The sequence below is a fragment of the Aotus nancymaae genome, unplaced genomic scaffold (genome assembly GCF_030222135.1).
Source record: "Aotus nancymaae isolate 86718 unplaced genomic scaffold, 86718_ANA_hifiasm-v0.15.2.pri h1tg000067l, whole genome shotgun sequence".
Taxonomy (NCBI): Eukaryota; Metazoa; Chordata; class Mammalia; order Primates; family Aotidae; genus Aotus; species Aotus nancymaae.
In genome coordinates, this window is record NW_026988482.1 from 24,864,841 (window position 1) to 24,890,160 (window position 25,320).

Consider the following 25,320-nt stretch of genomic DNA (forward strand, 5'->3'; position numbering starts at 1 on the left):
CATACATTATTATTTCTATTATTTTAAACTGGACAGGGTGTGTTTTATGGCCCAGAATGTGCTGTGTAAGCTTGAAGAGAATATGTAGTTTGCTGTCGCTGGATGAAATATTCTACAAATGTTGATTAGATTGCCACCCAGGTTTAAGCAATTCTCCTGCCTCAGCCTCCCGAATAGCTGGGGTTATAGGCATGCCCCACCATGCCCAGCTAATTTTGTAGTTTTAGTAGAGATGGGATTTCTCCATGTTGGTCAGGCTGGTCTCTTAACTCCCAACCTCAGGTGATCCACCCTCCTAGACCTCCCAGAGTGCTGGGATTACAGGCATGAGCCACCGCCCCCAGCCAGTGATTTAGTTTTTCTACCTTAGATTATTAGTAGGCAGAATATTTTTACATGATTATTAGTTATTCATATTTCTTTTGTGACTTGTTGGTTCTTAATATATATATTCAGCCAAAAATGAAAAATAGGATATCTTAGCCTATCTAGTCTTAGGTAGATGCATGTGGGATATAAGGGGTTTTGGGGGGATGAGTACAGTGACTCACACCTGTAATCCCAGCATGATGGGAGGCTGAAGTGGGTGGATCACTTGAGCCCAGGAGTTCAAGACCGGTCTGGGGAATGTAGCAAAACCCCATCTCTACAAAAAGTACAAAAATTAGCCAGGTACGGTGGCGCACACCTGTATTCCAGCTACTAGAGAAGCTGAGATTGGAGGATTGCTTGAGCCCCAGAGGTTGAAGCTGCAGTGAGCTGTAAGCATGCCACTAGATTCCAGCCTGGGTGATAGAGCAAGATCCTGTCTCAAAAAAAATATTTTTTTGAAAAGTTGAAAGTAAGTATATTAACTGAATATGAAATGACGTTTCCCAGGAATTTAATCTTTCTCCTTCCTCTTCCTCCTTTCTTCTTTTTCTGTTTCTTCTTCCTTTTATAAAGTCTTTACTGCTCTGGAGTTTTCTCTCAGTTACTTTTATTTGAGACTGAGTTTCATTCTTGTTGCCCAAGCTGGAGTGCAGTGGCGTGATCTCAGCCGACTGCAGCTTCCACCTCTTGGATTCAAGCGATTCTCCTGCCTCAGCCTCCCAAGTAGCTGGGATTACAGGCGCCCACCACCACGCCTGGCTGATTTCTCAGTTACTTCTTTTGAACCACAAAGTATTTGAAAAAGATACATTAACTAGTGACCTCAGTCCATGCTAGTATTGGGTGCTTACACAGGTCAACTAGTAGAATTTGTGTTTTAAAAGGAGATAAATTTAACATAATTGCTGTGATTACTCTGGCATTATACGCTCACAAATAAGATGTTTGGTGATTTTATTTATTTATTTATTTATTTATTTTTGGAGACAGAGTTTTGATCTGTCTCTCAGTCTGGAGTGCAATCTTGGCTCACTGCAACCTCTACCTCCTGGGTTCAAGTGATTCTTGTGCCTCAGCCTCCCGAATAGCTAGGATTACAGGCACCCACCATCATGCCCAGCTAATTTTTGAATTTTTGGAGAGACAGAGTTTTACCATATTGGCCAGGTTGGTCTTGAACTCCTGGCCTCAGGTGATCCACCCACCTCTGCCTCCCAAAGGGCTAGGATTACAGGTGTGAGCCACCATGCCCGGTCAGGTGATACTTTTAATAAAACAAGTATTCAAATTCACTTGAGGAGCAATGAAAGAATCATCTGTTTTAATTTTATGCCATAAGGTACTTGTGGCTTAAGATAAACTTCCTCATAATGACATTCTCCTCAGATTCAAAAAGTAGCATATCTTAAACAACTTTGGTGACATTTTAAAATGATGTGGCTTATAAAATTGCTAGGTTATCTAAAATGGCTCTGTTTATGATGTAAATGCAGCACATGAAGAGCTTGTATAAAACAGACTTCTGAAATGTACAAATGAAAAGAACTGTCTAAATAATTATTTTCCTTCCCTTTTATTGAAGTATTCGTATATATAGAAAAGATATCATGTCATAAGCGTACTGCTTACTGAGTTACTCCCAAATTGGATATACCTTGTTAACCACCACACGAATCAAAAAAACAGAGTATTACTTCATATATAGAAGCCCCTCTTGCCCCTCCTGGTCATTAGTCTTTCTACCCTTCCTGCAGGTAGTCACTAAGTTCTAATACCATAGAGCCTTTTGACTTTCTTTTGAGCCTTATGTAATCAGAATCACTCAGTATATATTCTTTGGCCTTTTATACTTAATGTTGTTTTTGAAATTCGTCTTGTGTGTAACTGTGATGTGTTCATTTTCTTTTTTTTTTTTTTTGAGACGGAGTTTCGCTCTTGTTACCCAGGCTGGAGTGCAATGACGCGATCTCGGCTCACCGCAACCTCCGCCTCCTGGGTTCAGGCAATTCTCCTGCCTCAGCCTCCTGAGTAGCTGGGATTACAGGCACGCGCCACCATGCCCAGCTAATTTTTTGTATTAGTAGAGACGGGATTTCACCATGATGGTCTCGATCTCTTGACCTCGTGATCCACCCGCCTCGGCCTCCCAAAGTGCTGGGATTACAGGCTTGAGCCACCGCGCCCAGCCGATGTGTTCATTTTCATTGCTGTGCAGTTTTCCAGTCTAAGAATTTCTTCAAATTCCACTCTAGATGAACATGTGGGTTTTCTTATTTTTCTTTTTTTTTTTCCTTATTAGGAGCTATTTGAAATGATATTTTTTCAAAGTTGTTGTATCTCAGCCAGGCGTGGTGGCTCACGCCTGTAATCCCAGCATTTTCAGAGGCTGAGGCAGGTGGATTACCTGAGGTCAGGAGTTCAAAACCAGCCAGGCCAACACAGCCAAACCCTGTCTCTACTAAAAATACAAAAAGCCAAGGTGGTGATGGGCACCTGTAATCCCAGCTACACAGAAGACTGAGGCAGGAGAATCACTTGAACCCAGGAAGTGGAGGTTGCAGTGAGCCAAGATTGTGCCACTGCACTCTAGCCTGGGCAACAAGCATGACTTTGTCTCAATTAAAAAAAAAAAAACCAGAGAGTTATTTCTCTTGGTGAATAGGTAGATGCACTTATTCTTCTTTATACCTTCCTCTGAATGTACTTGTTGGCTTTTATATCTATCTTCTGTCTGCCACCTCATAGTTTAACCATATACATACGTGTGTGTGTGTGTGTACACACACACACACACACACACGTATGTTTAATTTTTTTTTTTTTAAAGAGACAGGGACTCACTGTGTCGTCCAGGCTGGTTGGGAACTCCTGACCTTAAGCGGTCTTCCCACTTCAGCCTCCTAGAATGTTGGGATTATAGGCATACTGTGCCCCACTGTTGAAGTTTTTATTGATTGCTGCCTACATACAGTTATTCAACAGCTATCGATTCCCCCTGCTCTGTATATATGTCTCCTAGTGTAAATATCGGGTACAGCAGTAATTAAGACCATATTCTATTTTATAGTTTAAATGTATAAGACTAATTGATAAAGTATCGAACTTTGGTCAACATGATGAAATCCAATCTTTACTAAAAATATGAAAATTAGCTGGATGTGGTGGTAGACACATGTAATCCCAGCTACTCAGGAGGCCAAGGCAGGAGAATTGCTTGGAGATGGAGGTTGCAGTGAGCCAAGATCTGCTACTACACTCCAGCCTGAGAGAGGGAGACTGTCTCTTTTTTTGTTTGTTTTTGAGATGAAGTCTCACTCTCTCTCAGGCTGGAGTGTGATGGTGTGATCTCAGCTCACTGCAATCTCCGTCTCCCTGATTCAAGCGACTTTCCTGCTTTAGCCTCCCGAGTATCTGGGATTACAGATGCCCGTCACCACGCCCAGCTAATTTTTATATTTTTAGTAGAGACAGGGTTTCACCATGTTGGCCAGGCTGGTCTTAAACTCATGACCTCAAGTGATCCACCTAGCTTAGCCTCCCAAAGTGCTGGGATTACAGACATGAGCCACTGCGCCCAGTCCCCTCCCCCCATTTTTTGTATATTTTTGAGACGGAATTTTGCCCCGTTGCCAGGCTAGAGTGCAGTGGCGCGATCTCGGCTCACTGCAACCTCTGCTTCCTGGGTTCAAGGCATTTTCCTGCCTCAGCCTCCTGAGTAGCTGGGACTGCAGGCATGCACCACCATGTCCAGCTAATTTTTTGTATTTTTGGTAGAGCCAGAGTTTCACTGTGTTGGCCAGGCTAGTCTCAAACTCCTGACCTCAGGTGATCCACCCACCTCGGCCTCCCAAAGTGTTGGAATTAGGCAGGTGTGAGCCACCGAGCCTGGCTAAGACTTTGTATCTTTATAAAAAAAAAAAAAAACCAAGAAAGAAAGAAAAATGTATAGGAGTTTAGAAGACCAAGGCGGGTAGATCCCCCGAGGTCAGGAGTTTGAGACTGGCCTGGTGAACATGGTGAATCCCCATCTCTACCAAAAAATACAAAAATTAGCCAGGCTTGGGCGTGCGCCTGGAGTCTCAGTTACTGGGGGAGCTAAGGTGTGAGATTTTATCCGGGAGGCAGAGGTTGCAGTAAGCTGAGATTGTGCCACTGCACTCCAGCCTGGGTGACAGAGCGAGACTTTGTCTCAAAAAAAAAAAAAATTAGGGTAGGTAGGCATTTGATGATTTCATTCACATCCCTAAAAGTTTATTCGTTCCTGAGTGGTCAGATTGCTTTTTGGCCATTTCTTTGTTGAGAAATTTGATGTTCTCTTCTAGAGTCCTCCAATTTTTTGTTATAATATGTTAAGTGGGGGCCAGAGCTTTGGGTAAGAATTGGAATGTGATAAGGAGGATGAGTTTTGCAGTGGTGTGCATGGTTAGAGGAGAAAAAGCTGGACGCAGAGTATTCACTCAGAGGCTTGGGGTAGTAGGGGTAGGCTTAAGTGGTGCTCATCTGGGCCAGAGTAGGGCAGAAAGGGAGGAATGAAATCAGATGTCTTTGCTTTAGTCTTACAGCCCTGAAAGCTTTTTTTGTTGTTATATTTGTTGTAATCGAGGTATAATCCACATACCATAAAACCTACCTCTTTCAAGTATATAATTTAATAGTTTTTAGTATATTCACAAAGTTGTGCAACTGTCACCACTAATTCTAGAACATTTCTGGGAACAGAAAGAAACTCTGTATCTATTAAAAGTCACTCTCCAGTTTCTCCTACTTCCTTCTGTACCCCCAGGCATCTGCTAGTCTTCTTTCTGTGTCTATAGATTTGCCTGCCCTGGATATTTCATATAAATGGAATAATATACCATATGGTCTTTTGTGACTGGCTTCTTTTACTTAACCTAATATTTTCAAGGTTCATCCATGTTAAATCAGCCGGTTCTTAAATCATTTATAGGGTTAAATAATATTCTATTGTATGGATATACCCCATTGTCTTTATCTCTTCATTAATTGGTAGACATTTAGGTTGTTTCCACTTTGTTTACTGTGAATAATGGTATTCACATTCATGTAGAAAGTCTTGTGTGGACACATTTTCAGTTCTATTGGGTATATACAAATGAACCACAATGCTAAAACTTTTAGCTTTTTACCAGCTATCTCCAGATGGATAGCCTAGTAAGCCCTGTGTTGGGGTGGTATAGTGTTGAAAACATGGAATTCTCATATATTGTATAGCCAGGTTTCAATTCTGGTTTGGAAGTCTTTGGATATTTGCATTGCCCATCTGAATTCTCTCTAGGGCTGTGTTTGGTTTGGGGATTTGTACTTGTTTTTGTTTTTGTTTTTTGACCAGATGTTTTGAGGTACTTGGTACTATGGACATGTATCAGTCTTAAATATTTGGGTTTTCAGCATATGAAGGGCTAGGTTTGTAGTTGACAGTCGAATAGCAATCTTCTTCCTTCCGTTCCTTACAGATTCTCCTGTTCAGAGTCAACCATTAAATGGCATATTTATTGCTTCTGCCTGTGTGTCTATTAGTGCTCATATGGTCTAGTTTCTGAGGCATTACAGTTAAAAAGTACAGGGTAGTGGTCATTTTTTTCTTTTTTTTTACTTGATTCCTGTATATCCAATGCAGGATATGTTGGGTTTCCTACAAACAGAGCATCAGCCCAGAGACATGTTTGCATCTGTTTCTGTCAGGTTTCCAGGCTCAACTGGTACCCTTTAAGGCCAGAGAACATTAGTTTAGGCACTTTTCCTAGGAAAATGCTTCTTGTGGCTCTTTCTGAGTACTTCAGATAAAGAAGGGATTCCATTGTTAGGCATTTGCTTGGTAAGTTCAGGGTAGTATTGGAGCCCTGAGAGTTTGGCTAAACCAGAATAAATGCCTGGGTAATAACTAGCAAACAGGTGGTCAACAGATGTCCTCATTAGCTTGAAAGGTCCATAAAAGCAGGGACTGTTTCTTTTCTGTACTGCTTAGCAAGGTTAGAACTCGACCTGGCAACATATGATGAGTTAAATAAATTTTTGTGAATTGGATTAATAAATACTGGATAAAGTGGTTTTGGCTCTGTATTCTTTCTTCATAAGCCCTAGTGATCTCTTTAATTTCTATAAAATGTGGTCATGACCTACCAACCTGAATGACCTCCTGATTTGCTAGGCTCTGGTATTTCTGTTAGGTTTCTGCTGCATTTTCTGAGATAGCAAATAGTAGATGCTATTTCTCCTTTGATGGAGCTAGCCATATATTCCTGTTGGTTCATTTTAGCTTTCACATTTCTGTCTGATTCTTGTTCTTTTACTCTGGGATGTAGTGAATGGAATGACTTGGAAGGTACAAGGTAGGTCAGTTTAGGTCATCAAGGGCCATGCATTTATTGATTGATGGATTGAGCCAGAATATTGCCCTGTCACCCAGGATGGAATGCAGTTGTGTGATCTCGGCTCACTGCAGCCTCCGCCTCCTTGGTTCAAACGATTCTCCTGCCTCAGCCTCTCAAGTAGCTGGAATTACAGGCACACGCCACCACGCCCGGCTTATTTTTGGTATCTTTAGTAGAGATGCGTTTTACCATGTTGTCCAGGCCGCTCTGAAACTCTTGACCTCATGATCCACCCACCTTGGCCTCCCAAAGTGCTGGGATTACAGGCGTGAGCCACTGCACTTGGCAGGGGCCTTATATTTAAAACTTTAATTTGATAATATGGTGGACTACAAGAATGTAACAAGATCAAAATTACAACAGCTTCTCATGGTGGCATGTAGACTTAAAAGGAGAAACTGAAGAGAAAAAGGTCCCTTAGGATGTAGAGTAGCAGTTGAAATGTGAGAAGTTAATGGTTTGCATTAGGGATTGGGAGTAGATGTGGAAGGAAGAGGTTAGGTGTGAAAGAGTTTAAACAAAGAATCTCTAGGATTTTATTACACTGGATATCAGAGAGGGAGATACAAGAGAGAGGGCAGAATCAAAGGCCACTCAGGTTAAAGGAGTAATTCCACCACTTTGGAAGGCCGAGGCAGAAGGATTGCTTGAGCCCAGGAGTTCAAGACCAGCCTGAGCAACATAGTAAAACCTCCTCACTACAAAAAATTTTTAAAGAGAAATTTAGCCAGGCGTGGTGGTGTGCCCCTGTAGTCTCCATAGGGAGGTTGAGGTGGAAGGATCTCTTGAGCCCAAGAGGTCCAGGGTACAGTGAGCCATGATGCACCACTGCACTCCAGCCTGGGCAACAGTGAGACTTTGGGAGGTCAAAGCAGGAGGATTGCTTGAGCCCAGGAGTTCAAGACCAGTTGGGCAATGTAGTGAGACCTTGTCTCTACAAAACATTTTATAAATATATATAAAAGCTGGGCATGGGCGCACATACCTGTAGTCCCAGCTACTGAGGGGTGGTGGGGAAATGAGGTGGGAGAATCACTTGAGCCCAGGAGGTTGACATTGCAGCGAACCATGATCATGCCACTGCACTCTAGCCCGGGTGACAGAGTGAGACCCTTTCTGTCTCAGAAAAGAAAAAAAAGAAAGAAAGAATGGTTGTATCTTGAACAGATACAAAGCATATAGAAGAGGAAAGCATGTGGGAGGGAGAATAGTTGTTTTAGATACATTAAGTGTAAAGTGACAGTAGGCCCTCTAAAAATACACGAACAGAGCTTCACAGAAAAAAAAATGAGGTTTTTTTCATTGTCATTTCTTACACCTTTTGTTCCACTACCTACTTTTTTCTACAACTTTCTGTTTGTTTGTTTATTTTTGAGACAGAGGAGTCTTGCTCTGTCGCCCAGGATGGAGTACAGTGGCGCGATCTCAGGTCATTGCAATATCTGCCTCCTGGGTTCAAGCAATTCCCGTGCCTCAGCCTCCCAAGTAGCTAAGACTACAGGTGCATGCCACCACACCCGGCTAATTTATTTTTTTTGTATTTTAGTAGAGATGGGGTTTCATCATGTCGGCCAGGATGGTCTCAAACTCCTGACCTCGTGATCTGCTTACTTTGGCCTCGCCCATCTCAGTCTGGGAAGGATAGTTAGGGGGCTGGGGGGAAGGTGGGAATGGTAAAGGGGTACAAAAAAGATGGAATGAATAAGACCTATTATTTGAGAGCACAATAGGGTGACTATAGCCAATAATGATTTGATTGTACATTTTAAAATAATGTAAAGAAAGAAAAATAAAACATGAGTGTAATTTGTTTGTAACTCAAAAGATAAATGCATGAGGCGATGGATACCCTGTTCTCCATGATGTGCTTATTTCACATTGCATCCCTGTATCAAAACATCTCATGTACTCCATAAATATATACATCGGCTATGTACCCACAAAAATTAAAAAAAAAAAAAATACTTCCTGGACATTGCAAGCACCACTTCTGGTTATGTTCAGTTGATCAGAGTTTAGTCATGGCCACACTTTAGCTTCAAGGAGGGCTGTAGAACGTCTGTTTTAGGCAGCTATGTGCCCAGTTAAAAGGCAGGGATTTACTCCCAAGGTAAAGAGAGTAAATAGGCATTGGGAGACTACCAGTAGTCTCTTAATTTTCCAGAATAAGAACCAGATTCTTTGGCTAGGTGCAGTGGGTCACGCCTGTAATCCCAGCACTTTGGGAGTCTGAAGTAGGTGGATCATGAGGTCAGGAGTTCGAGACCAGCCTGGCCAAGATGGTGAGACACCATCTCTATTAAAAATACAAAAATTAGCCAAGCACAGTGGTGGGCACCTATAATCCCAGCTACTCGGAGGCTGAGGTTTGAAGTTTGCGGTGAGTCAAGATTGTGCCACCACACTGTAGCCTTGGCGACAAAGCAAGACTCTGTCTCAGAAAACAAACAAACAGATTTTTCCTGGTTACAGAACTTGTTTCTCTAAACCTTAATTATCCTTACAATAATTTTTTAAAATACTAAATATATAATTACTTTTCACCAGCCAAATGCTTTTTTTTTTTTAAGAAATAGAGGCAGGGAGGCTGGGCACAGTAGCTCACACCTATAATCGCAGCACTTTGGGAGGCTGAGGCAGGCAGATCACCTGAGGTCAGGAGTTTGAGACCAGCCTGGCCAACATGGGGAAACCCAGTCTGTACTAAAAATATAAGAATTAGCTGGGCATGGTGGTGCATGCCTGTAATCCTAGCTACTCTGGAGGCTGAGGCAGGAGAATAACTTGAACCCGGGAGGCAGAGGTTGCAGTGAGCCAAGATCATGCCACTGCACTCCAGCCTGGGCAACGGCAAGACTCTGTCTCAAAAAAAAAGAAAATAGGCCGGGCGCAGTGCCTCACGCCTATAATCCCAGCACTTTGGGAGGCCGAGGCGGGTGGATCACGAGGTCAAGAGATCGAGACCATCCTGGTCAACATGGTGAAACCCCGTCTCTACTAAAAATACAAAAAAATTAGCTGGACATGGTGGTGCGTACCTGTAATCCCAACTACTCAGGAGGCTGAGGCAGGAGAATTGCCTGAACCCAGGAGGCGGAGGTTGCAGTGAGCCGAGATCGCGTCATTGCACTCCAGACTGGGTAACAAGAGCGAAACTCCGTCTCAAAAAAAAAAAAAAGAAAATAAAAGAAATAGAGACGGGACCTCGCATGTGTTCAGCGGCATGATCCATAGCTCACTATAACCTCACACTTCTGAAACCTGATGCTTTAAAATCAAACAGTACAAAACTACCAAGTATATAATTAAATATATAAAAACATAATGAAAATGTGCACTTCTGTTTTTATATTCTTTTTTTTTTTTTTTTTTTTTTTTTTTTGAGACAGTCTTGCTTTGTCGCCAGGCGCCAGGCTGGAGTGCAGTGGCATGATCTTGGCTCACTGCAGTCTCCGCCTCCCGGGTTCAAGCAATTCTCCTGCCTCAGCCTCCCGAGTATCTGGGACTACAGGTGCACGCCACTACGCCCAGCTAATTTTTGTATTTTTAGTAGAGATGAGGTTTCACCACGTTGACCAGGATGGTCTCGATCTCTTGACCTTGTGATCCGCCCGCCTCGGCCTCCCAAAGTGCTGGGATTACAGACGTGAGTCACCGTGCCCGGCCTGTTTTTATATTCTTTAAAATGACCCATAGGCTGGTGATTAGGAACTAAAGCATTTGCTATGGAGCAGCCCAGCACTGATATAAGTATCTGAAGTTTCAGTAGATTTAGAAGCTAAGTTACTGGCCGGGCGCGGTGACTCACGCCTGTAATCCTAGCACTTTGGGAGACCAAGGTGGGTGGATCACCTGAGGTCAGGAATTCAAGGCCAGCCTGACCATCTGGGTGAAACCCTATCTTTAAAAAAAAAAAAAAAAAGCTAAGTTACTGTATGGTAAAGACCATGTTTTGCCTGAGCAGCTTTGGATATAGTTTTTCCTAAACTTTATTATACATAAAAACATAAGCACAGAGGTCAAATGCTTCCTGTCTAGAAACACCATTTCTGCCAGGTCCATCTTAGTAAGACTATATCTTGATTTTATTTCTAGACTTCCTTTTTTGAGACAGAGTTTCACTCTTGTTGCCCAGGCCGGAATGCAGTGGCACCATCTTGGCTCACTGAAACCTCCACCTCCCGGTTCAAGCAATTCTCCTGCCTCAACCTCCTGAGTAGCTGGGATTCCAGGTGTATGCCACCATGCTCAGCTACATTTTGTATTTTTAGTAGAAACGAGGTTTCACCATGCTGGCCAGACTGGTCTTGAACTCCTGATCTCAAGTGATCCACCTGCCTAAGCCTCCCAAAGCGCTGGGATTACAGATGTGAGCCACTGCACCTGGCGAAGACTTCTTAAATGTGCATTTTTAGTAGAGACACGGTTTTACCATGTTGGCCAGGCGGTCATTTGTTGTTTAATAAAGAATATATAGCCCATTCTGGCTATAATGTAATTTGTGGTGATGAGGAGATGTTAAGGAAAGGGTAAAGGCGTTTTTGAAAATCTGTTAAACTCTAGAGGTAATTCTACAAGAGGAAATAATGTCACCAGACTGAATTGAAATCTTTTGGATGGGAGCCAGCTGTGTGTTGTAAGTCACATATATATGTTAACCTTTTTTTTTTTTTTTTTTTGAGACGGAGTTTCGCTCTTGTTACCCAGTCTGGAGTGCAATGGCGCGATCTCGGCTCACCGCAACCTCCGCCTCCTGGGTTCAAGCAATTCTCCTGTCTCAGCCTCCCGAGTAGCTGGGATTACAGGCATGCGCCACCATGTCCAGCTAATTTTTTGTATTTTTAGTAGAGACGGGGTTTCACCATGTTGACCAGGATGGTCTCGATCTCTTGACCTCGTGATCCACCCACCTCGGCCTCCCAAAGTGCTGGGATTACAGGCGTGAGCCACCGCGCCCGGCCCCTAACCATTTTTCTTAACCTCAAATTGGTTTACACTGCCTGACACAGTCTTTTCTTAAATTTAATTTTATTTTTTTCTATAATCAACTAAGAAATACAGAAATGGGACAGGAAAAATGTTAGGCAGACATACGAACCTGTCAGGAAGCCCAAATTTGAACATAAAAACTCTTTTATGTTTTTTATATACTCTAACTGTATATCTATAACCATCCATCCATCCATCCATCCATCCATCCATCCATCCATCCATCTGCTAATGGCAGCAAATCTGTACATGTTCTGGCAGTTAGCCCCAGCTGAGGTCCCAGACAACAGTTGGCATTAGCCACCAGGTATTTGAATAATTGAGGCTTCAAATGATTCTAGTCCCCAGCCATTGAGCTATGCCAACTGATGCCAAATGGAATAGAGATGACCTGTTTCTGATAGCTGTCCCCAAAATGCAGATTTGTAAGCAAAATAAGTTTTGAGTTAAGTCACTAAGTTTTGCGGTTGTTAAAAAGCAATGAATAGGCTAGACATGGTGGCTCATGCCTGTAACCCCAGCACTTTGGAAGGCTGAGGCAAGTGGATCACGAGGTCAGGAGTTCAAGACCAGCCTGGCCAACATGGTGAAACCCTGTCTCTACTAAATATACAAAAATTAGCTTGGGATGGCGGCGCGCGCCTGTAGTTCCAGGTACTTAGGAGGCTGAGGCAGAAGAATTGCTTGAACCTGGGAGGCAGAGGTTTCAGTGAGCTGAGATTGTGCCACCAAACTCAAGCCTGGGCGACAGAGCAAGACTCTGTCTCGAAAAAAAGAAGGCAATGAATAATTGGACAAGAAACCAAAACTTTTATTCTGAAAAGAGAAAATTCCAGTCTGTAGCAAGGACAATTTTCCTTCTAAGAAACAATACTGACTAAGAAGCAATACTGATGTCTCAAAAAAAGAAGGCAATGAATAATTGGACAAGAAACCAAACCTTTTATTCTGAAAAGCGAAAATTCCAGTCTGTAGCAAGGACAATTTTCCTTCTAAGAAACAATACTGATATATCATAGTTAAAGAAGCAGGCTCAGCTTCTTTGTCCTTTTCACTAATTTTCTTTTTTTTCTTTTTCTTTTTTTTTTTTTTTTATTAATAAGACTCAAGATCTGATGGTTGTATAGGTTTTCTTACAATACTTCAAGTAAAAAAAATTTTTTTTAAATTAAATCACTGGATAATGAAGTAAAGAAAACTGTTTCAAAATCCTCTGCTATGGCTTTTAACATAGGGTAGGAAAAGAAAAAACTCTAACGTTATCTGTATCCATCCATCCATCCATCCATCTGCTAATGGCAGCAAATCTGTACCCATATGGGTCTGCAGCAACCTCAATTCTTGCCTCCTCAGAAGAAAGAATTTGACTGAGGGTCATGAGGCAGAAGGAAAGACCGAGGCAAATTTTAGAACAGGAGAGAAAGTTTATTTAAAAGCTTTAGAAACAGGAATGAAAGAAGGAAACTACACTTGAAAGAGGGCCAAGCGGGTGACCTGAAAGACAAGTGTACCAACGCATAGCCTTTCAACAGAGCACAGGTAAAACTGCCCTGGAAAAGGCAGACATGCAGGCTACTCTGTATAATAGAAACTTCAAGATGCTTCCTAATACTGTTCAAGGGTCTCCCTTTTTATTATCATTATTAATTAATTAATTATTTTATTTATTTATTTATTTTTGAGACAGAATCTCACTCTGTTGCCCAGACTGGAGCACAGTGGCATGATCTCTGCTCACTGCAACCTCTGTCTCCCAGGTTCAAGCAGTTCTCATTCCAGCCTCCCAAGTAGCTGGAATTACAGGCATGTGCCACCAGGCCCAGCTAATTTTTGTATTTTTAGTAGAGATGGGGTTTCACCATATTGGCCAGGCTGGTCTTGAACTCCTGATCTCAGGTGATTTGCCCACCTTGGCCTCCCATAGTGCTGGAATTACAGGTATGAGCCACTGTGCCTGGCCAGGTCTCCCTTTTTAAATGTATTTTCTTCCAGTTTTTTTTCTGTAAAGAGTAGAAATTTACAATTATATAATCATTTAATATCTCAGTAATTTTCGTAGCCTTCAAACTACAAGAGATGCCTTTTAATAAATTGGACAGTATGTCTTAACATCTGATGGTGTCTAAAGGCATCCAAGGGTTAAGTCTGTGATAGATTTCCAAGATATACAGGTCTGATCACAAGAGTTTCTTGATGACTAGCTATGGGCTATCCCTTTGTAGCACATGATCCCAACTCCAGCAAGGATACAGTTAGTGACCTATTGGCTTTGTCTTCTCCCAAACTCCTGGATTGCCACAGATTTCTGCTTGATTGCAGGAATCGTTCCCTCACTGTATACCTATCTGCTGTTAAAAAAGAAAAGTTATTATAGCCATGATATTGTAGCAGCTGTAATATTATAGCTTAGTAAATGCTGCTTACTAAATATTGGCTAATTTAACCGTAGCATGTCTTAAATGTAAAAGCCAGCCCTCATTTTTATCAGGAGCTGAAGTTTGATAATTCTTTGGTTATTTGCCTGTGAAAATGAGTAGAACAAAAAGGATAAGGGATCTAACCTTGTATTCCCAATAAACCTTTTCTGACTCAAAGCTTCCATTCTTAGTCTTGGTACTTCTGAGTGGCATTGGGTCTGTAGCTTTCTGCCTTAGAAAAAAAGAATGACCAGCATGGTGGCTCACACCTATAATCCTAGCCCTTTGGGAGACTGAGACAGGAGGATCATTTGAGCCCAGGAGTTCAAGACCAGCCTGAGCATCATAGGGAGACCCTGTGTCTGCATAAAATAAAATTTAAAAAATTATCCAGACTTGGTGACATGCACCTATCATCCCAGGTTGTCAAGAGGCTGAGGTGGAATGATTGCTTGAGCTCAGGAGATCAAGGCTGTGGTAAGCTATGATCACACAACACCAGTGCTCTCTAGCCTAAGGGACAGAGCAAGACCCTGTCTCAATAAAAGGAGTGTGGCGGGGGGGGTAGTTACCTCCCTGAAATGTTAGCTGAACAGTGTGTATGCAGAAGTTCAGAAGCTGTATATTTTATTAATATTTTTAGGTCACTATTTCTGCAGAAATCAAGTCAGCAAGACTCTGAAAGTCTAAACAAGGATAGGATAGGCAAAGGGGCTAAAGACACCTTTCAAAGAAGCTCAAGTACTTGAGTGGGAAGTGATAGATAAAGGGCCAGTAGATATAATGTGTCTTTTCATTTTTTTTTCCATTAAAAAAATTTTGTTTTAATAGTAAAAGAGGCCGGGCGCGGTGGCTCAAGCCTGTAATCCCAGCACTTTGGGAGGCCGAGGCGGGTGGATCACGAGGTCAAGAGATCGAGACCATCCTGGTCAACATGGTGAAACCCCGTCTCTACTAATACAAAAAATTAGCTGGGCATGGTGGCGCGTGCCTGTAATCCCAGCTACTCAGGAGGCTGAGGCAGGAGAATTGCCTGAACCCAGGAGGCGGAGATTGCGGTGAGCCGAGATCGCGCCATTGCGCTCCAGCCTGGGTATCAAGAGCGAAACTCCGTCTCAAAAAAAAAAAAAATAGTAAAAGATAGATAGGGTCTCATTCCCTGAGCTGGTCTGGTCTCAAACTTCTGGGCTCAAGCAGTTCTCCCACCTTGGCCTCCTAAAGTTCAGGGATTACAGATGTGAGCCACCATGCATGGCCAATGTTTTTTGTTTTTTTTTTTTTTTTTTCTTTGAGATGGAGTTTTGCTTTTGTTGCCCAGGCTGGAGTGCAGCCCAAGTAACTGGGATTACAGGCACCTGTTGTCATGCCTGGCTAATTTTTATATTTTTAGTTGAGATGGGGTTTTACCATGTTAGTCAGACAGGTCTCGAACTCCTGACCTTGGGTGATCCACCTGCCTCAGCCTCCCAAAGTGCTAGGATTACAGGTGTGAACCACCGCACCTGGCCCCACTGTCTCTTTTGAATGGTGGATCCTGAAGAGTAGCTGCTGGTTCTTTGGTGATTCCTGGGGAACACTGTGCAGGCTTTGTGATGGGCTCAGCAATGTAGCTTGTACAGTATCTTAGGTCTTGTGGGCCTCAAGCTGCTCTCTTGGCTGTTCTCCACCACCTCCTGCCATTAAGTTTTTAAGAAAAAGAAAAGGTTTGAGTATATTCTTTGGTAAACAAAGCAGATTAAGAAGCTTTATTTTTTCCACATTGATTTAACCAACTCCCTATTTGATTTCCTCTATAGTGATTCAGTTTAGAGACCTAGTCAATGAAGCATGCCTTGATGTTGAATTTAGAGTCTACTTTTTCCAGAAGAAAAGAGCAAGGGAGCTCCAACAGTAGTCATCTCAAAATATAAAAGTGTTATAGAAATTATGTAATCAGCTGCCCTTCACTCTGAGTTGAGGTGGGGGATGTCCCTAATTGCAATAGGAGAGAGCCTCTCTTTTATCTGAAACTAAAAACCCTTGCCCTGCATAGCTCATTATTTTAGGGTTAATTGTCAGGAAAGAACAAACTGTATCTTGTTTCTATATATATTCTACTTTGTGATTATTTTTATTTCATTGCTATGTTATTGTGATCAACTGAGGAAAGAGGAAAAAAGAGGTTATAGAAGTCTGAATTCTGAGGGTAATTCTGAGAATTATCAGTAAAAGATGCTAAAATGTGATATTTTACTTCCACCAAGAATTAGGTCATATCTTTCTGTGGAAATAAATTATTTTTATTGATTGCTGATTGAGATGGAGTCTCATTCTTTTCACCCAGACTGGAGTGCAATCAAGCAATCTCAGCTCACTGCAACCTCCGCCTCCCTGGTTCAAGTGATTCTCCTGCTTCACCCTCCTGAGTAGCTGGGATTAGTGGTTCCCGTCACCATGCCTGGCTAATTTTTTTATTTTTAGTGGAGATGGGTTTCGCCATGTTGGCCAAACTGGTCTCAAACTCCTGACCTCAGGTGATCCACCCACCTTGACCTCCCAAAGGGCAAGAATTACAGGCGTGAGCCACCATGCCCAACCTATGGAAATAAATTATTAACCAGAGAAATCTTGACTATGGTTTTTATAAATGTTAGGTGAAACATTTCTCTGAAAGATATAAAATTATAGTAAGTTGAAAGTTTAAAAAATATTTGCATTTTAGTGGGTCAAGTTTTCGGTTTGCTCTGAGTAATAGTTGGAGCTTATAAACTCTAAGAAGCAATTTAGGGCTGGGCACAGTGGTGCGTGCCTATAGTCCTAGCTACTTGGGAGGCTGAGGTGGGAGAATCGCTGGAGCCCAGGAGTTCTGGACTGTAGTGCGCCATGCCGATTGGGTGTCTGCACTAAGTTTGGCATCAATATGGTGACCTCCCAGGAGCGAGGGACCTTCGGCTTGCCTAAGGAGGGGTGAACCGGCCCAGGTCGGAAACAGAGCAGGTCAGTACTCCCGTGTTGATCAGTATGGGATTGTGCCTGTGAATAGCCACTGCACTCCAGCCTGGACAACATAGTGAGACCCCATCTCTAAAAATAAAAAAAGAAGGAATTTAGGGAGATTCTGTGATGAAGGAATTTGCTGAGTGCCCTGTCTGCCTCACAGTCTGTCTTTATGATGGAGTCTTATCTTCTCACAAGAAGAGAAAAGATTTGAGGCTCTTTTGATTATTTACTTATTTGCTTATATATTTTGCCTCTTTGTTTTTCCCACAAATGCAATGTAATAGAACCTTAGAATAGGAGAGACTTGTGGATCTCCTGGTGTAGGCACTGTTCTTTCTATGTTCATGGAATTACCTCCAAGACTACAGATTCCTGATATTCTTTCATCATGATAGGAGGCATTTTCTAGAACTGAAATCTTACTTTAAAATGCATATAAGACCTGCAAGGAATATTCTTAGCACCAGACACCTTTAAAATATTTAAGTTCTCTTGTCAGGGTGTGACTTAAAAAGTGTATGGTGTTTCCAAAACAGAATTCTTTTTTTTTAAAACAGGGTCTCACTTTCTCACCTAGGCTGGAGTGCAGTGATGCGAACTTGACTCACTGCAGCCTCGACCTCCCAGGTTCAAGCAGTCCTCCCACCTCGGCCCCCAGAGTAGCTGGGGATTACAGGTGCATGCCACCATGCCCAGCTAATTTTTGTATTTTTTGTGGAGGTGGGATTTCATCATGTTACCCAGGCTGGTCTCGAACTCCTGATCTCAAGCGATCCACCTGCCTTGGCCTCCCAAAGTGCTGGGGTTACAGGCGTGAGCCGCTGTGCCTGGCTACTGAGTTCATCTTGAGACTCTGACTTCTGCCAGCTGTGATCCCAGTGGGTGGGGCTCTAGGGCTCAATGAAACAGTCAGCTGTTTTGCTTCAGAGAGCACAAATAAGGTTTTGGCTTGGTGCTGGTTGTTGCTGGTGTCATATAGTCTAAAATGTTTGTTGTCAAGAACATTTTAGTAAAAGTTTTGGTTGTGCTTTCATCTATCAAGAAAAGACAGGAAGTGGCAGCTGACAGGGCAGTGTCTTTATGCCCCTCGGCCTTACATTGGACGCTGAAGTGGGACTTTGTTTTCAGTGGAGATCCCAGTGGGGTCTTATCTCCTGGATGCTTAAAGTGCAGCTCAGATCCTGTTGGGTAAGAAGAGGACATGGAGAAGGTCAATAGGCAGAGCTGCAGAGTTGCCATTCTTTGTACTTCCTTTAGCCTCTGTGCTTTATTTCTCCCTTCATCTCCTTCTTCCGTCTTCTGTCTCATTTTGGTTTGGCCTTTGGGAATAGTGGGTTTTATAAAATATTTGAACTATAACATAGCCTTGTACCATAAAGAAAATGAGCCTGACTGCTTTACCAAGGATTTCTATAAAAAGTAATCTTTTATACTAAGAGAAATGACACTTCTGTTTTAAACCTGTTACTTTTGTTCCTTTGGCTTTGCTCTTTCTACAGGTTCATTTGACTGTCATGTAGCAGCCATTTAGTAAGCCCTCTATCTTAGGCACAGCACCTAAAGCAGTTGTAGGTGTTTTAAGAACAGAAAGCCCACCTTAAGCAGGCCAGTTTGGGGGATTGGCAGTACTATGAAGAAACAAGGGCTTTGTGGCAGTCTCTCTAAAAACTCCCTGTGAGTCCATTTCCTGGAAACTTCTTTAGACTCTACAGTGTATATCTTTTCATCAGAAGCTACCTCTTTGAAGTGGGAAGTGTGATGAATTGACCGACTTTCTGGAATTTAAAAACAAAGACAATATGGCAGAAAGAAAACCTGACTTTTAGTACTGTATGTGTTGCTAATTAGCTCTGTATTCTTGGGTGGACTACACCATGTATCCCAGCTGTCCATATGCCCTACTTGTGAGACTCTAATGAGATGACATTGTGAAGAATGCCTTTGTAAACTGTAAATTGCTTTGTGAATAAAGATACACTATCTCTGATAAACAGTAACAGTTCTCAGCCACCAATAACCTGATAGTCCCATACTGTATTTAGAAGAAACACAAAACAATGAAGAATGATTGCCAGTCTTTCAATGTGAGTTGTATTCAAAGTTCATATACTTTTTCCCTGCCTTTTGATCTCGTCTGTTTCTTTCTGTGCTATAATGGAAAGATCACACAGCAGTCATTTTCTCAGTACAAAGTAAAGCTACAACTGAGCTTGCGTTGAAGATCTTTAACAAAGATGCAAAGCAGCTGGCCAGAAATGTTTTTTTCTTTCCATCTTCTCTTGTACCTCTCAGTACCTTAAGAATCCTTGAGGCTGGGCATGATGACTCATGCCTATAATCTCAGCACTTTTGGAGGCCAAGGCCAGAGGATCACTTGAGCTCAGGAGTTTGAGACCAGCCTAGGCAACATAGTGAGACTCTCATCTCTACAAAAATTTTAAAAAGTAGCCAGGCATGGTGGCATGCACCTGTGGTCTCAGCTACTCAGGGAGGCTAAGGCAGGAGGATTGCTTGAGCCTGGGAAGTCAAGGCTGCAAAGTCATGATCACACCACTGTTCTCTAGCCTGGCAACCTGGGCAACAAGGAGAGACCCTATCTTAAAAAAAAAAAAAAAAAAAGGAAAATCCTTGAGGATTGGTTATGAGCCAACAAAATGGGAGCATATGGTAGAGTCTCAACACTCTGACCCTAGTCCGTCTCATAGGCAGTGAGAAAATGAGATCGTGAAGTCTCTAAGAGCAGCTGATGAAAAAGGAAATGAGAATGTAGATGTTCCATCAGCAGCCCTCCAGACCCAGAGTTTGCTCCTCTGTAGTGTCTTTAGGTGGAGAATAAGGACTTGCTTTGCCATTCTGGAGTGCAAATATCTAGCTATTTGCAACTTCACAGTAAGACTTCTTGAAATGTACTTAGTAATACCTGTGTGTCACTTTGCCAAGTGATAGCTGGAGAGGATTTTAGCAGGTTTTAGTCTCATTTAAGTTAATCTAACACTGATGAGAAAGGAAGAGATGTCTTTGGTTTTACTTTCAAATATATACCTCTTAGCTGGGTACAGTGGCTTATGCCTGTAATCTCAGCAATTTGGGAGGCCAAGGCAGGCGGATCACTTGAGGCCAGGAGTTTGAGACCAGCCTGGCCAACATGACGAAACCCCATTTCTACTAAAAATACAAAAATTAGCCAGTGTGGTGGAGCACACCTGTAATCCCAGGTACTTGGGAGACAGAGACAGAATCATTTGAACTGAGGAGGCGGATGTTGCAGTGAGCCAAGATCATGCCACTGCACTATGCACTATAGCCTGGGAGCAAGACCCTGTCTCAAAAAAGAGAGACATATAGATCTCTTTCTTTCTCTCTCTCTCTCTCTCTCTCTCTCTATATATATATATATATATACACACACACACATACATACATACACACCTACCTCTTTTTTTTTTTTTTTAATTTAAGCGACAGAGTCTCGTTCCATTGCCCAGGCTGAAGTGCAGTGGTACAATCTTGGCCCACTGCAGTCTCCGCCTCCTGGGTTCTAGCAATTCTCCTGCCTCAGCCTCCCGAGTAGCTGGGACTACAGGTGCATGCTGCTATGCCCAGCTGATTTTTTGTATTTTGATGAGGCAGGGGTTTTACTGTGTTGTCCAAGCTGATATCGAACTCCTGAGCTCAGGCAGTCCACCCACCTCAGCCTCCCAAAGTGCTAGGATTATAGGCATGAGCCACTGTGCCTGGCCTATGTGGTACCTCTTCAGCAGCTAGACCTAGTTCATCAGACAAAAGGCCTTCATGATACCTTTGCTTGAGAAGCTTAACAACTCAATAAATCAATTGATTAATAAAAATTCTAATGTACGAAAATACTCTAATAGATAATAGATTAAGAATGGACATCCACTGAAGGTGATTGCATCATCCTACCCATTCATTAATCTAACTCCCTACAGGTTACTTCCCTAAGAGATACTGACAAGTCTCTGTTTTGCGAAATACAGAGAAAGGCAGCTATGGGGAGGGGTGCAGTGTATGTATGTCATACCTATGCTTGGTATATATGGGTTGCCTGCGTATGATAGCAGCTGGGGAATCAAATCATAAATTATTCTCATACAGGTTTGTCCTATGACTGTCTATTCTTATTAAATAATTAGCTATATTGACCACTTTTGGTTTTGAAGAAATAGTAATTTTTTTAAGAGAGAAAAACAATTGGCTACCCTTAGTGATGTTAGAACCATTTCACATTCTTTAGCTTATATCTAACCATGTGCAGGTTGGGAAAAGGGTTTGCCTGAGTCATAGATGATTCTGTGAGAATAAGAAATCGTTGCCTTTGTAACACATGATGTAAAAGTAATCTCCAAGTTGACATGCTGATGGGGACTCCTGGCAAGGGGAGTTCCCTACCCTCAACAAAAGATCATTCACAGCTACTGGAACATTTTTGTTGTCTGTGAAGTATAAGGTGCCTTAGAAATACCTGAATCCATTAATGCCTCCAAGTGATTAAATCAGAATTTGCAGGTGACTGAGATTGACAGTAGTGCCTTGTTCTGGTGGCTGCTCTTCACTTTTCAAATGACAACCCACATGTTTAATGGATTGGGTGTATATAAATGTATGCTCTAACAGCAGTATCTCCCCCCAGAGCCACTGTGTACCAAGCACCAGGTTCCCCAGGGATAGTTGGCTCTATTCAGTATTTCATTCATTCAACAAGAGCTTACTAAGTTCCTTTTTGGTATCAGATACTCTTTGGTGCTGATAGTAAATAAAAGGCCAGCAAGATTAAGCAAACTCTAAGATCTAGACCAGGAATTTGACACAGAAAGTACTGTCGTAGATAGTTTCTGGTGTGTAGTGACCATTCTCTCTGAAAGCTTAGTCTTTCAGGAGATTAAAATGGGTGGTGAAATACTTCTACCTAGCAAGCAAGCAGAGTGAAATGAGTGGCTATTTGACTGCCACCTGCTGATGCTGGGCTTTTTTGGTGCCTAGGGTTTATAATGATCAACATTTCTTGAGCCCTCACTATATTCTCTGCTAAGCTCTTTACATGTATGAATTTACTTAATCTTCACAAGTACCCCAAGAAGTAGATACTGTTGTCCCTACTTTACAGATGAGGAAATGGAAGCACAAAGTTAAGGACCTTGCTGAAGGTCATGGAGTAGAGGCAGAATTCAAATTTAGGGAACTCAGCCCAGAATCCATGCTTTTAAAGATGTTATATACTGTCTCTGGGCTTAGAAGGGGTTAATCTTAGGCTGGGCGTGGTGGCTCACGTCTGTAATCCCAGCACTTTGGGAGGCTGAAGCAGGCGGATCACAAGGTCAGGAGTTCGAGACCAGCCTGGCCAACATAGTGAAACCCCGTCTCTACGAAAAATACAAAAATTAACCGGGCATGGTGGCATACACCTGTAGTCCCAGCTCGGAAGGCTGAGGCAGGAAAATCACTTGAACCTGGGAGGCGGAGGTTGTGGTGAGCTAAGATCGCACTGCTGCACTCCAGCCTGGGCAACAGAGCGAGACTCTAGAAAAAAAAAGAAGAAGAAGAAGGGATTCATCTTGACTGACTTCCTGAATTGGCAGAGCTTGATAGAGCGGTCCTTCCGGGATCCTTCCCTGCCTACAGAGCCTGTCTTTTTTCTGATTGGTCCCTAAGGCTAGATTGCCTGTCCCTAATAGTGAGCAGAAGCTGTTGAATGAAACAGGAGATCCCTCAGACAAAAAAAAAAAAAAAAAGAGGGAGAGAAATGAAACGAGATCCCTTCTCTACAGCCCAGCTGTGCCCTTCACCACCTGGGTGACCCCACCTCTCTGAGCATATGTCCTCATCTGTAAAGTGGAGATAAGGTTACTTCATCGGATCATTTGGAGGATTAAATAAGATAATGTACTTAATGGTTTCTGGCTCTGAGTAAGTGCTTAATAAATATTAGCAATTTTTATTATCATTGTCCTTAGCCTTGAAAACAAGCCAGGAAATAGTTTCTCAGAGACCAGATGCTAAGTAAGACCTAGGTAGACAGGCAGTTTTCCCTTGGTTTTGACAAGACAATAATTTTATCCTATGTATTTCTCTTGACTTTTTTAATGTGAAAAGCAGAGAGGTAAAGCATTATTTGACAAATGTATGGATTCAAGCAAGAAACTGAGGTCCAATTGCAAAGAAATGGCTTGTATAACTCAGAGCCCTGTCTGAGGAGACACAGAGGACCCTAGAGGGCGGAGAATGAACACAGCGCAGGGGCTAGTTCCAGAGTCGCATTCTCGGTTAGTTCACTTTCAAGTGTGGGTGAGGGTCCCTTGTCAGTAGGCAGATTTTTTTTTGCCCCTGCATCAACACATTATTTGCTGGCTAGTGTTTGTTTAAAAAAAATTTAATGTGAAATAGAATTTATGATTTGTCCAAAATGGAGAGGGAAGGGAGCTCTTTAACAGGCTTGTTGAGTCCCTTTTCCCACCTGTTCCTGTGCCAGACTTTCCCAAAGGCTTACTTGCCAATGGTTGCTTCTCAGATTGCAGGGCTAGTTCACTCTGTAAGCTCCAAGCCAGAGTGATCCTGCCACCATCGCTGTTGTTCCCACCAGCCATTCAGTTTCCTGCTCTAAGGATGTAACTTTGCTGTGAAGCTTTCACCTTCCTCCTTTCTTCCTGTCTTCTGTGTTGTATGTCTTTGTCCTGGTGCTTTTGCCACACAGCCAGTGTTTCAAAGGAAATTTTCGGCACCAAAGTTATAGCCCTTACTACCTTTCCAAGGAGATGTGAGTTAGCCATGGAAAAGAAGAGGGCTCTTCTGCCTCTGTGCAGAAGGAAGAGTTTGCTTCTTGATAGTGTGCTAGCTCCTGAGCTAAGTGGGGGACTTGCTGGGACTCAAGAGAGTGCACCTGACCTCTGGACAAGTAGACTGGGCATAGCCTGCCCAAGAACAGCACCCTAACCTACAAGAACCAAGGCCGAAGACTGATTTCACCTTCTCGCACTCCCCTTCCCTTGCACTCCCTTAAGCTTACTCTGCAACACTGCCCCAGGTCTGTGGCTTAAAACAGCCATTTCCTTTTGCCAATGAATAAGCTCACTCTTTATAAAAATGTTTCAGCTTGGGGATTGGAAAGGCTCTCTGTGCCTTTCTATCTCTTATCTATTTCTTCAAGGGTTGATGTTGATGATTTCTGTCTTTGCCTTTACAGGGAACTCTAATGATCCAAGACAAAGAAGTTACCCTCGAGTATGTACCAAGCCTGGATTTTTGGTACTGCAAACGAGTAAGTACCAAGAATTCCTTTCTTTAGAAGTAAGCATCTGGAATAACAGCTCCTCCATATCTCTAGGAAGGCTGCCTGCTAACATGCATTCCCAAGGACAAAGCTCTTCTTCCTCAGCTCACTAAAGTTAAACAGGAAGAGGTCAAGGCAAGGTCATTCATAATTTCTCCTTCCCAGCTGCTACATCTGACCATAGAGGGTTCTGGACCTGCAATTGGAGACACTTTCTCAAGGACATGTGCCATGATTTCTGTCAGTTACAAAAATAACAGTTCCTTGACATACACTGTTTTCTCATCTCTCCTGAGGGTGGTCATAAAGGAATTCTTGTTTGGAAAAGTAGGTTTGGAGAGACTAGTTCTGTGGGAGTTGTACATTTTTTGGATTTTTTTTCTATCTCCATGAATTTGCCTGTTCTGGATATTTCATATAAATGAAATCAAAATATGTAACCTTTTGTGTTGGCCTTTCACCTAGCATGTTTTCAGAGTCCACATATGTTGTAATATTTATCAGTACCTCGTTTCTTTTTATGGCTAAATAATATAGATATATCACATTTTGTTCATTCGTTAGTTGATGGACATTTGAGTTGTATCTGCCTCTTGACTTTGGTAAATAATAGAACCTTTGTGTGCTAGTTTTTGTTTGAACAGCTGTTTTCAATTTTTGGGGGGTATGTATCCACGAGTGGAATTGCTGGGTTATATGGTACTTTTATATTTAAGTCTTTGAGGAACCACCAAACTGTTTTCCTTTTATTATTATTATTATTATTATTATTATTATTAGCAAACTTTTTCATAGGTCACAGCTGCACTATTTTATATTCCTATCACCAATATTGTAAGGGCTTCTTTCTCCACCTCCTTGCCAACATTTATTATTTTCCCTTTTT

The 25,320-nt window shown here is 42.3% G+C and overlaps 1 protein-coding gene across 10 annotated transcripts in view; it reads left to right on the plus strand.

Moving 5' to 3' along the window:
- RBM6 (RNA binding motif protein 6) overlaps positions 1–25,320 on the plus strand; it is a 134,266-nt gene that overhangs the window by 81,422 nt on the left and 27,524 nt on the right. For 9 of the 10 annotated variants that reach the window (XM_064367116.1, XM_064367118.1, XM_064367117.1 and 6 more), the window contains one exon: positions 24,348–24,422. In XM_064367116.1, the coding sequence (XP_064223186.1) occupies positions 24,348–24,422 (75 nt within the window). Of the gene's footprint in view, positions 1–23,263; positions 23,431–24,347; positions 24,423–25,320 lie in introns of all 10 variants that reach the window. The other variant, XM_064367119.1, reaches the window with a different exon arrangement.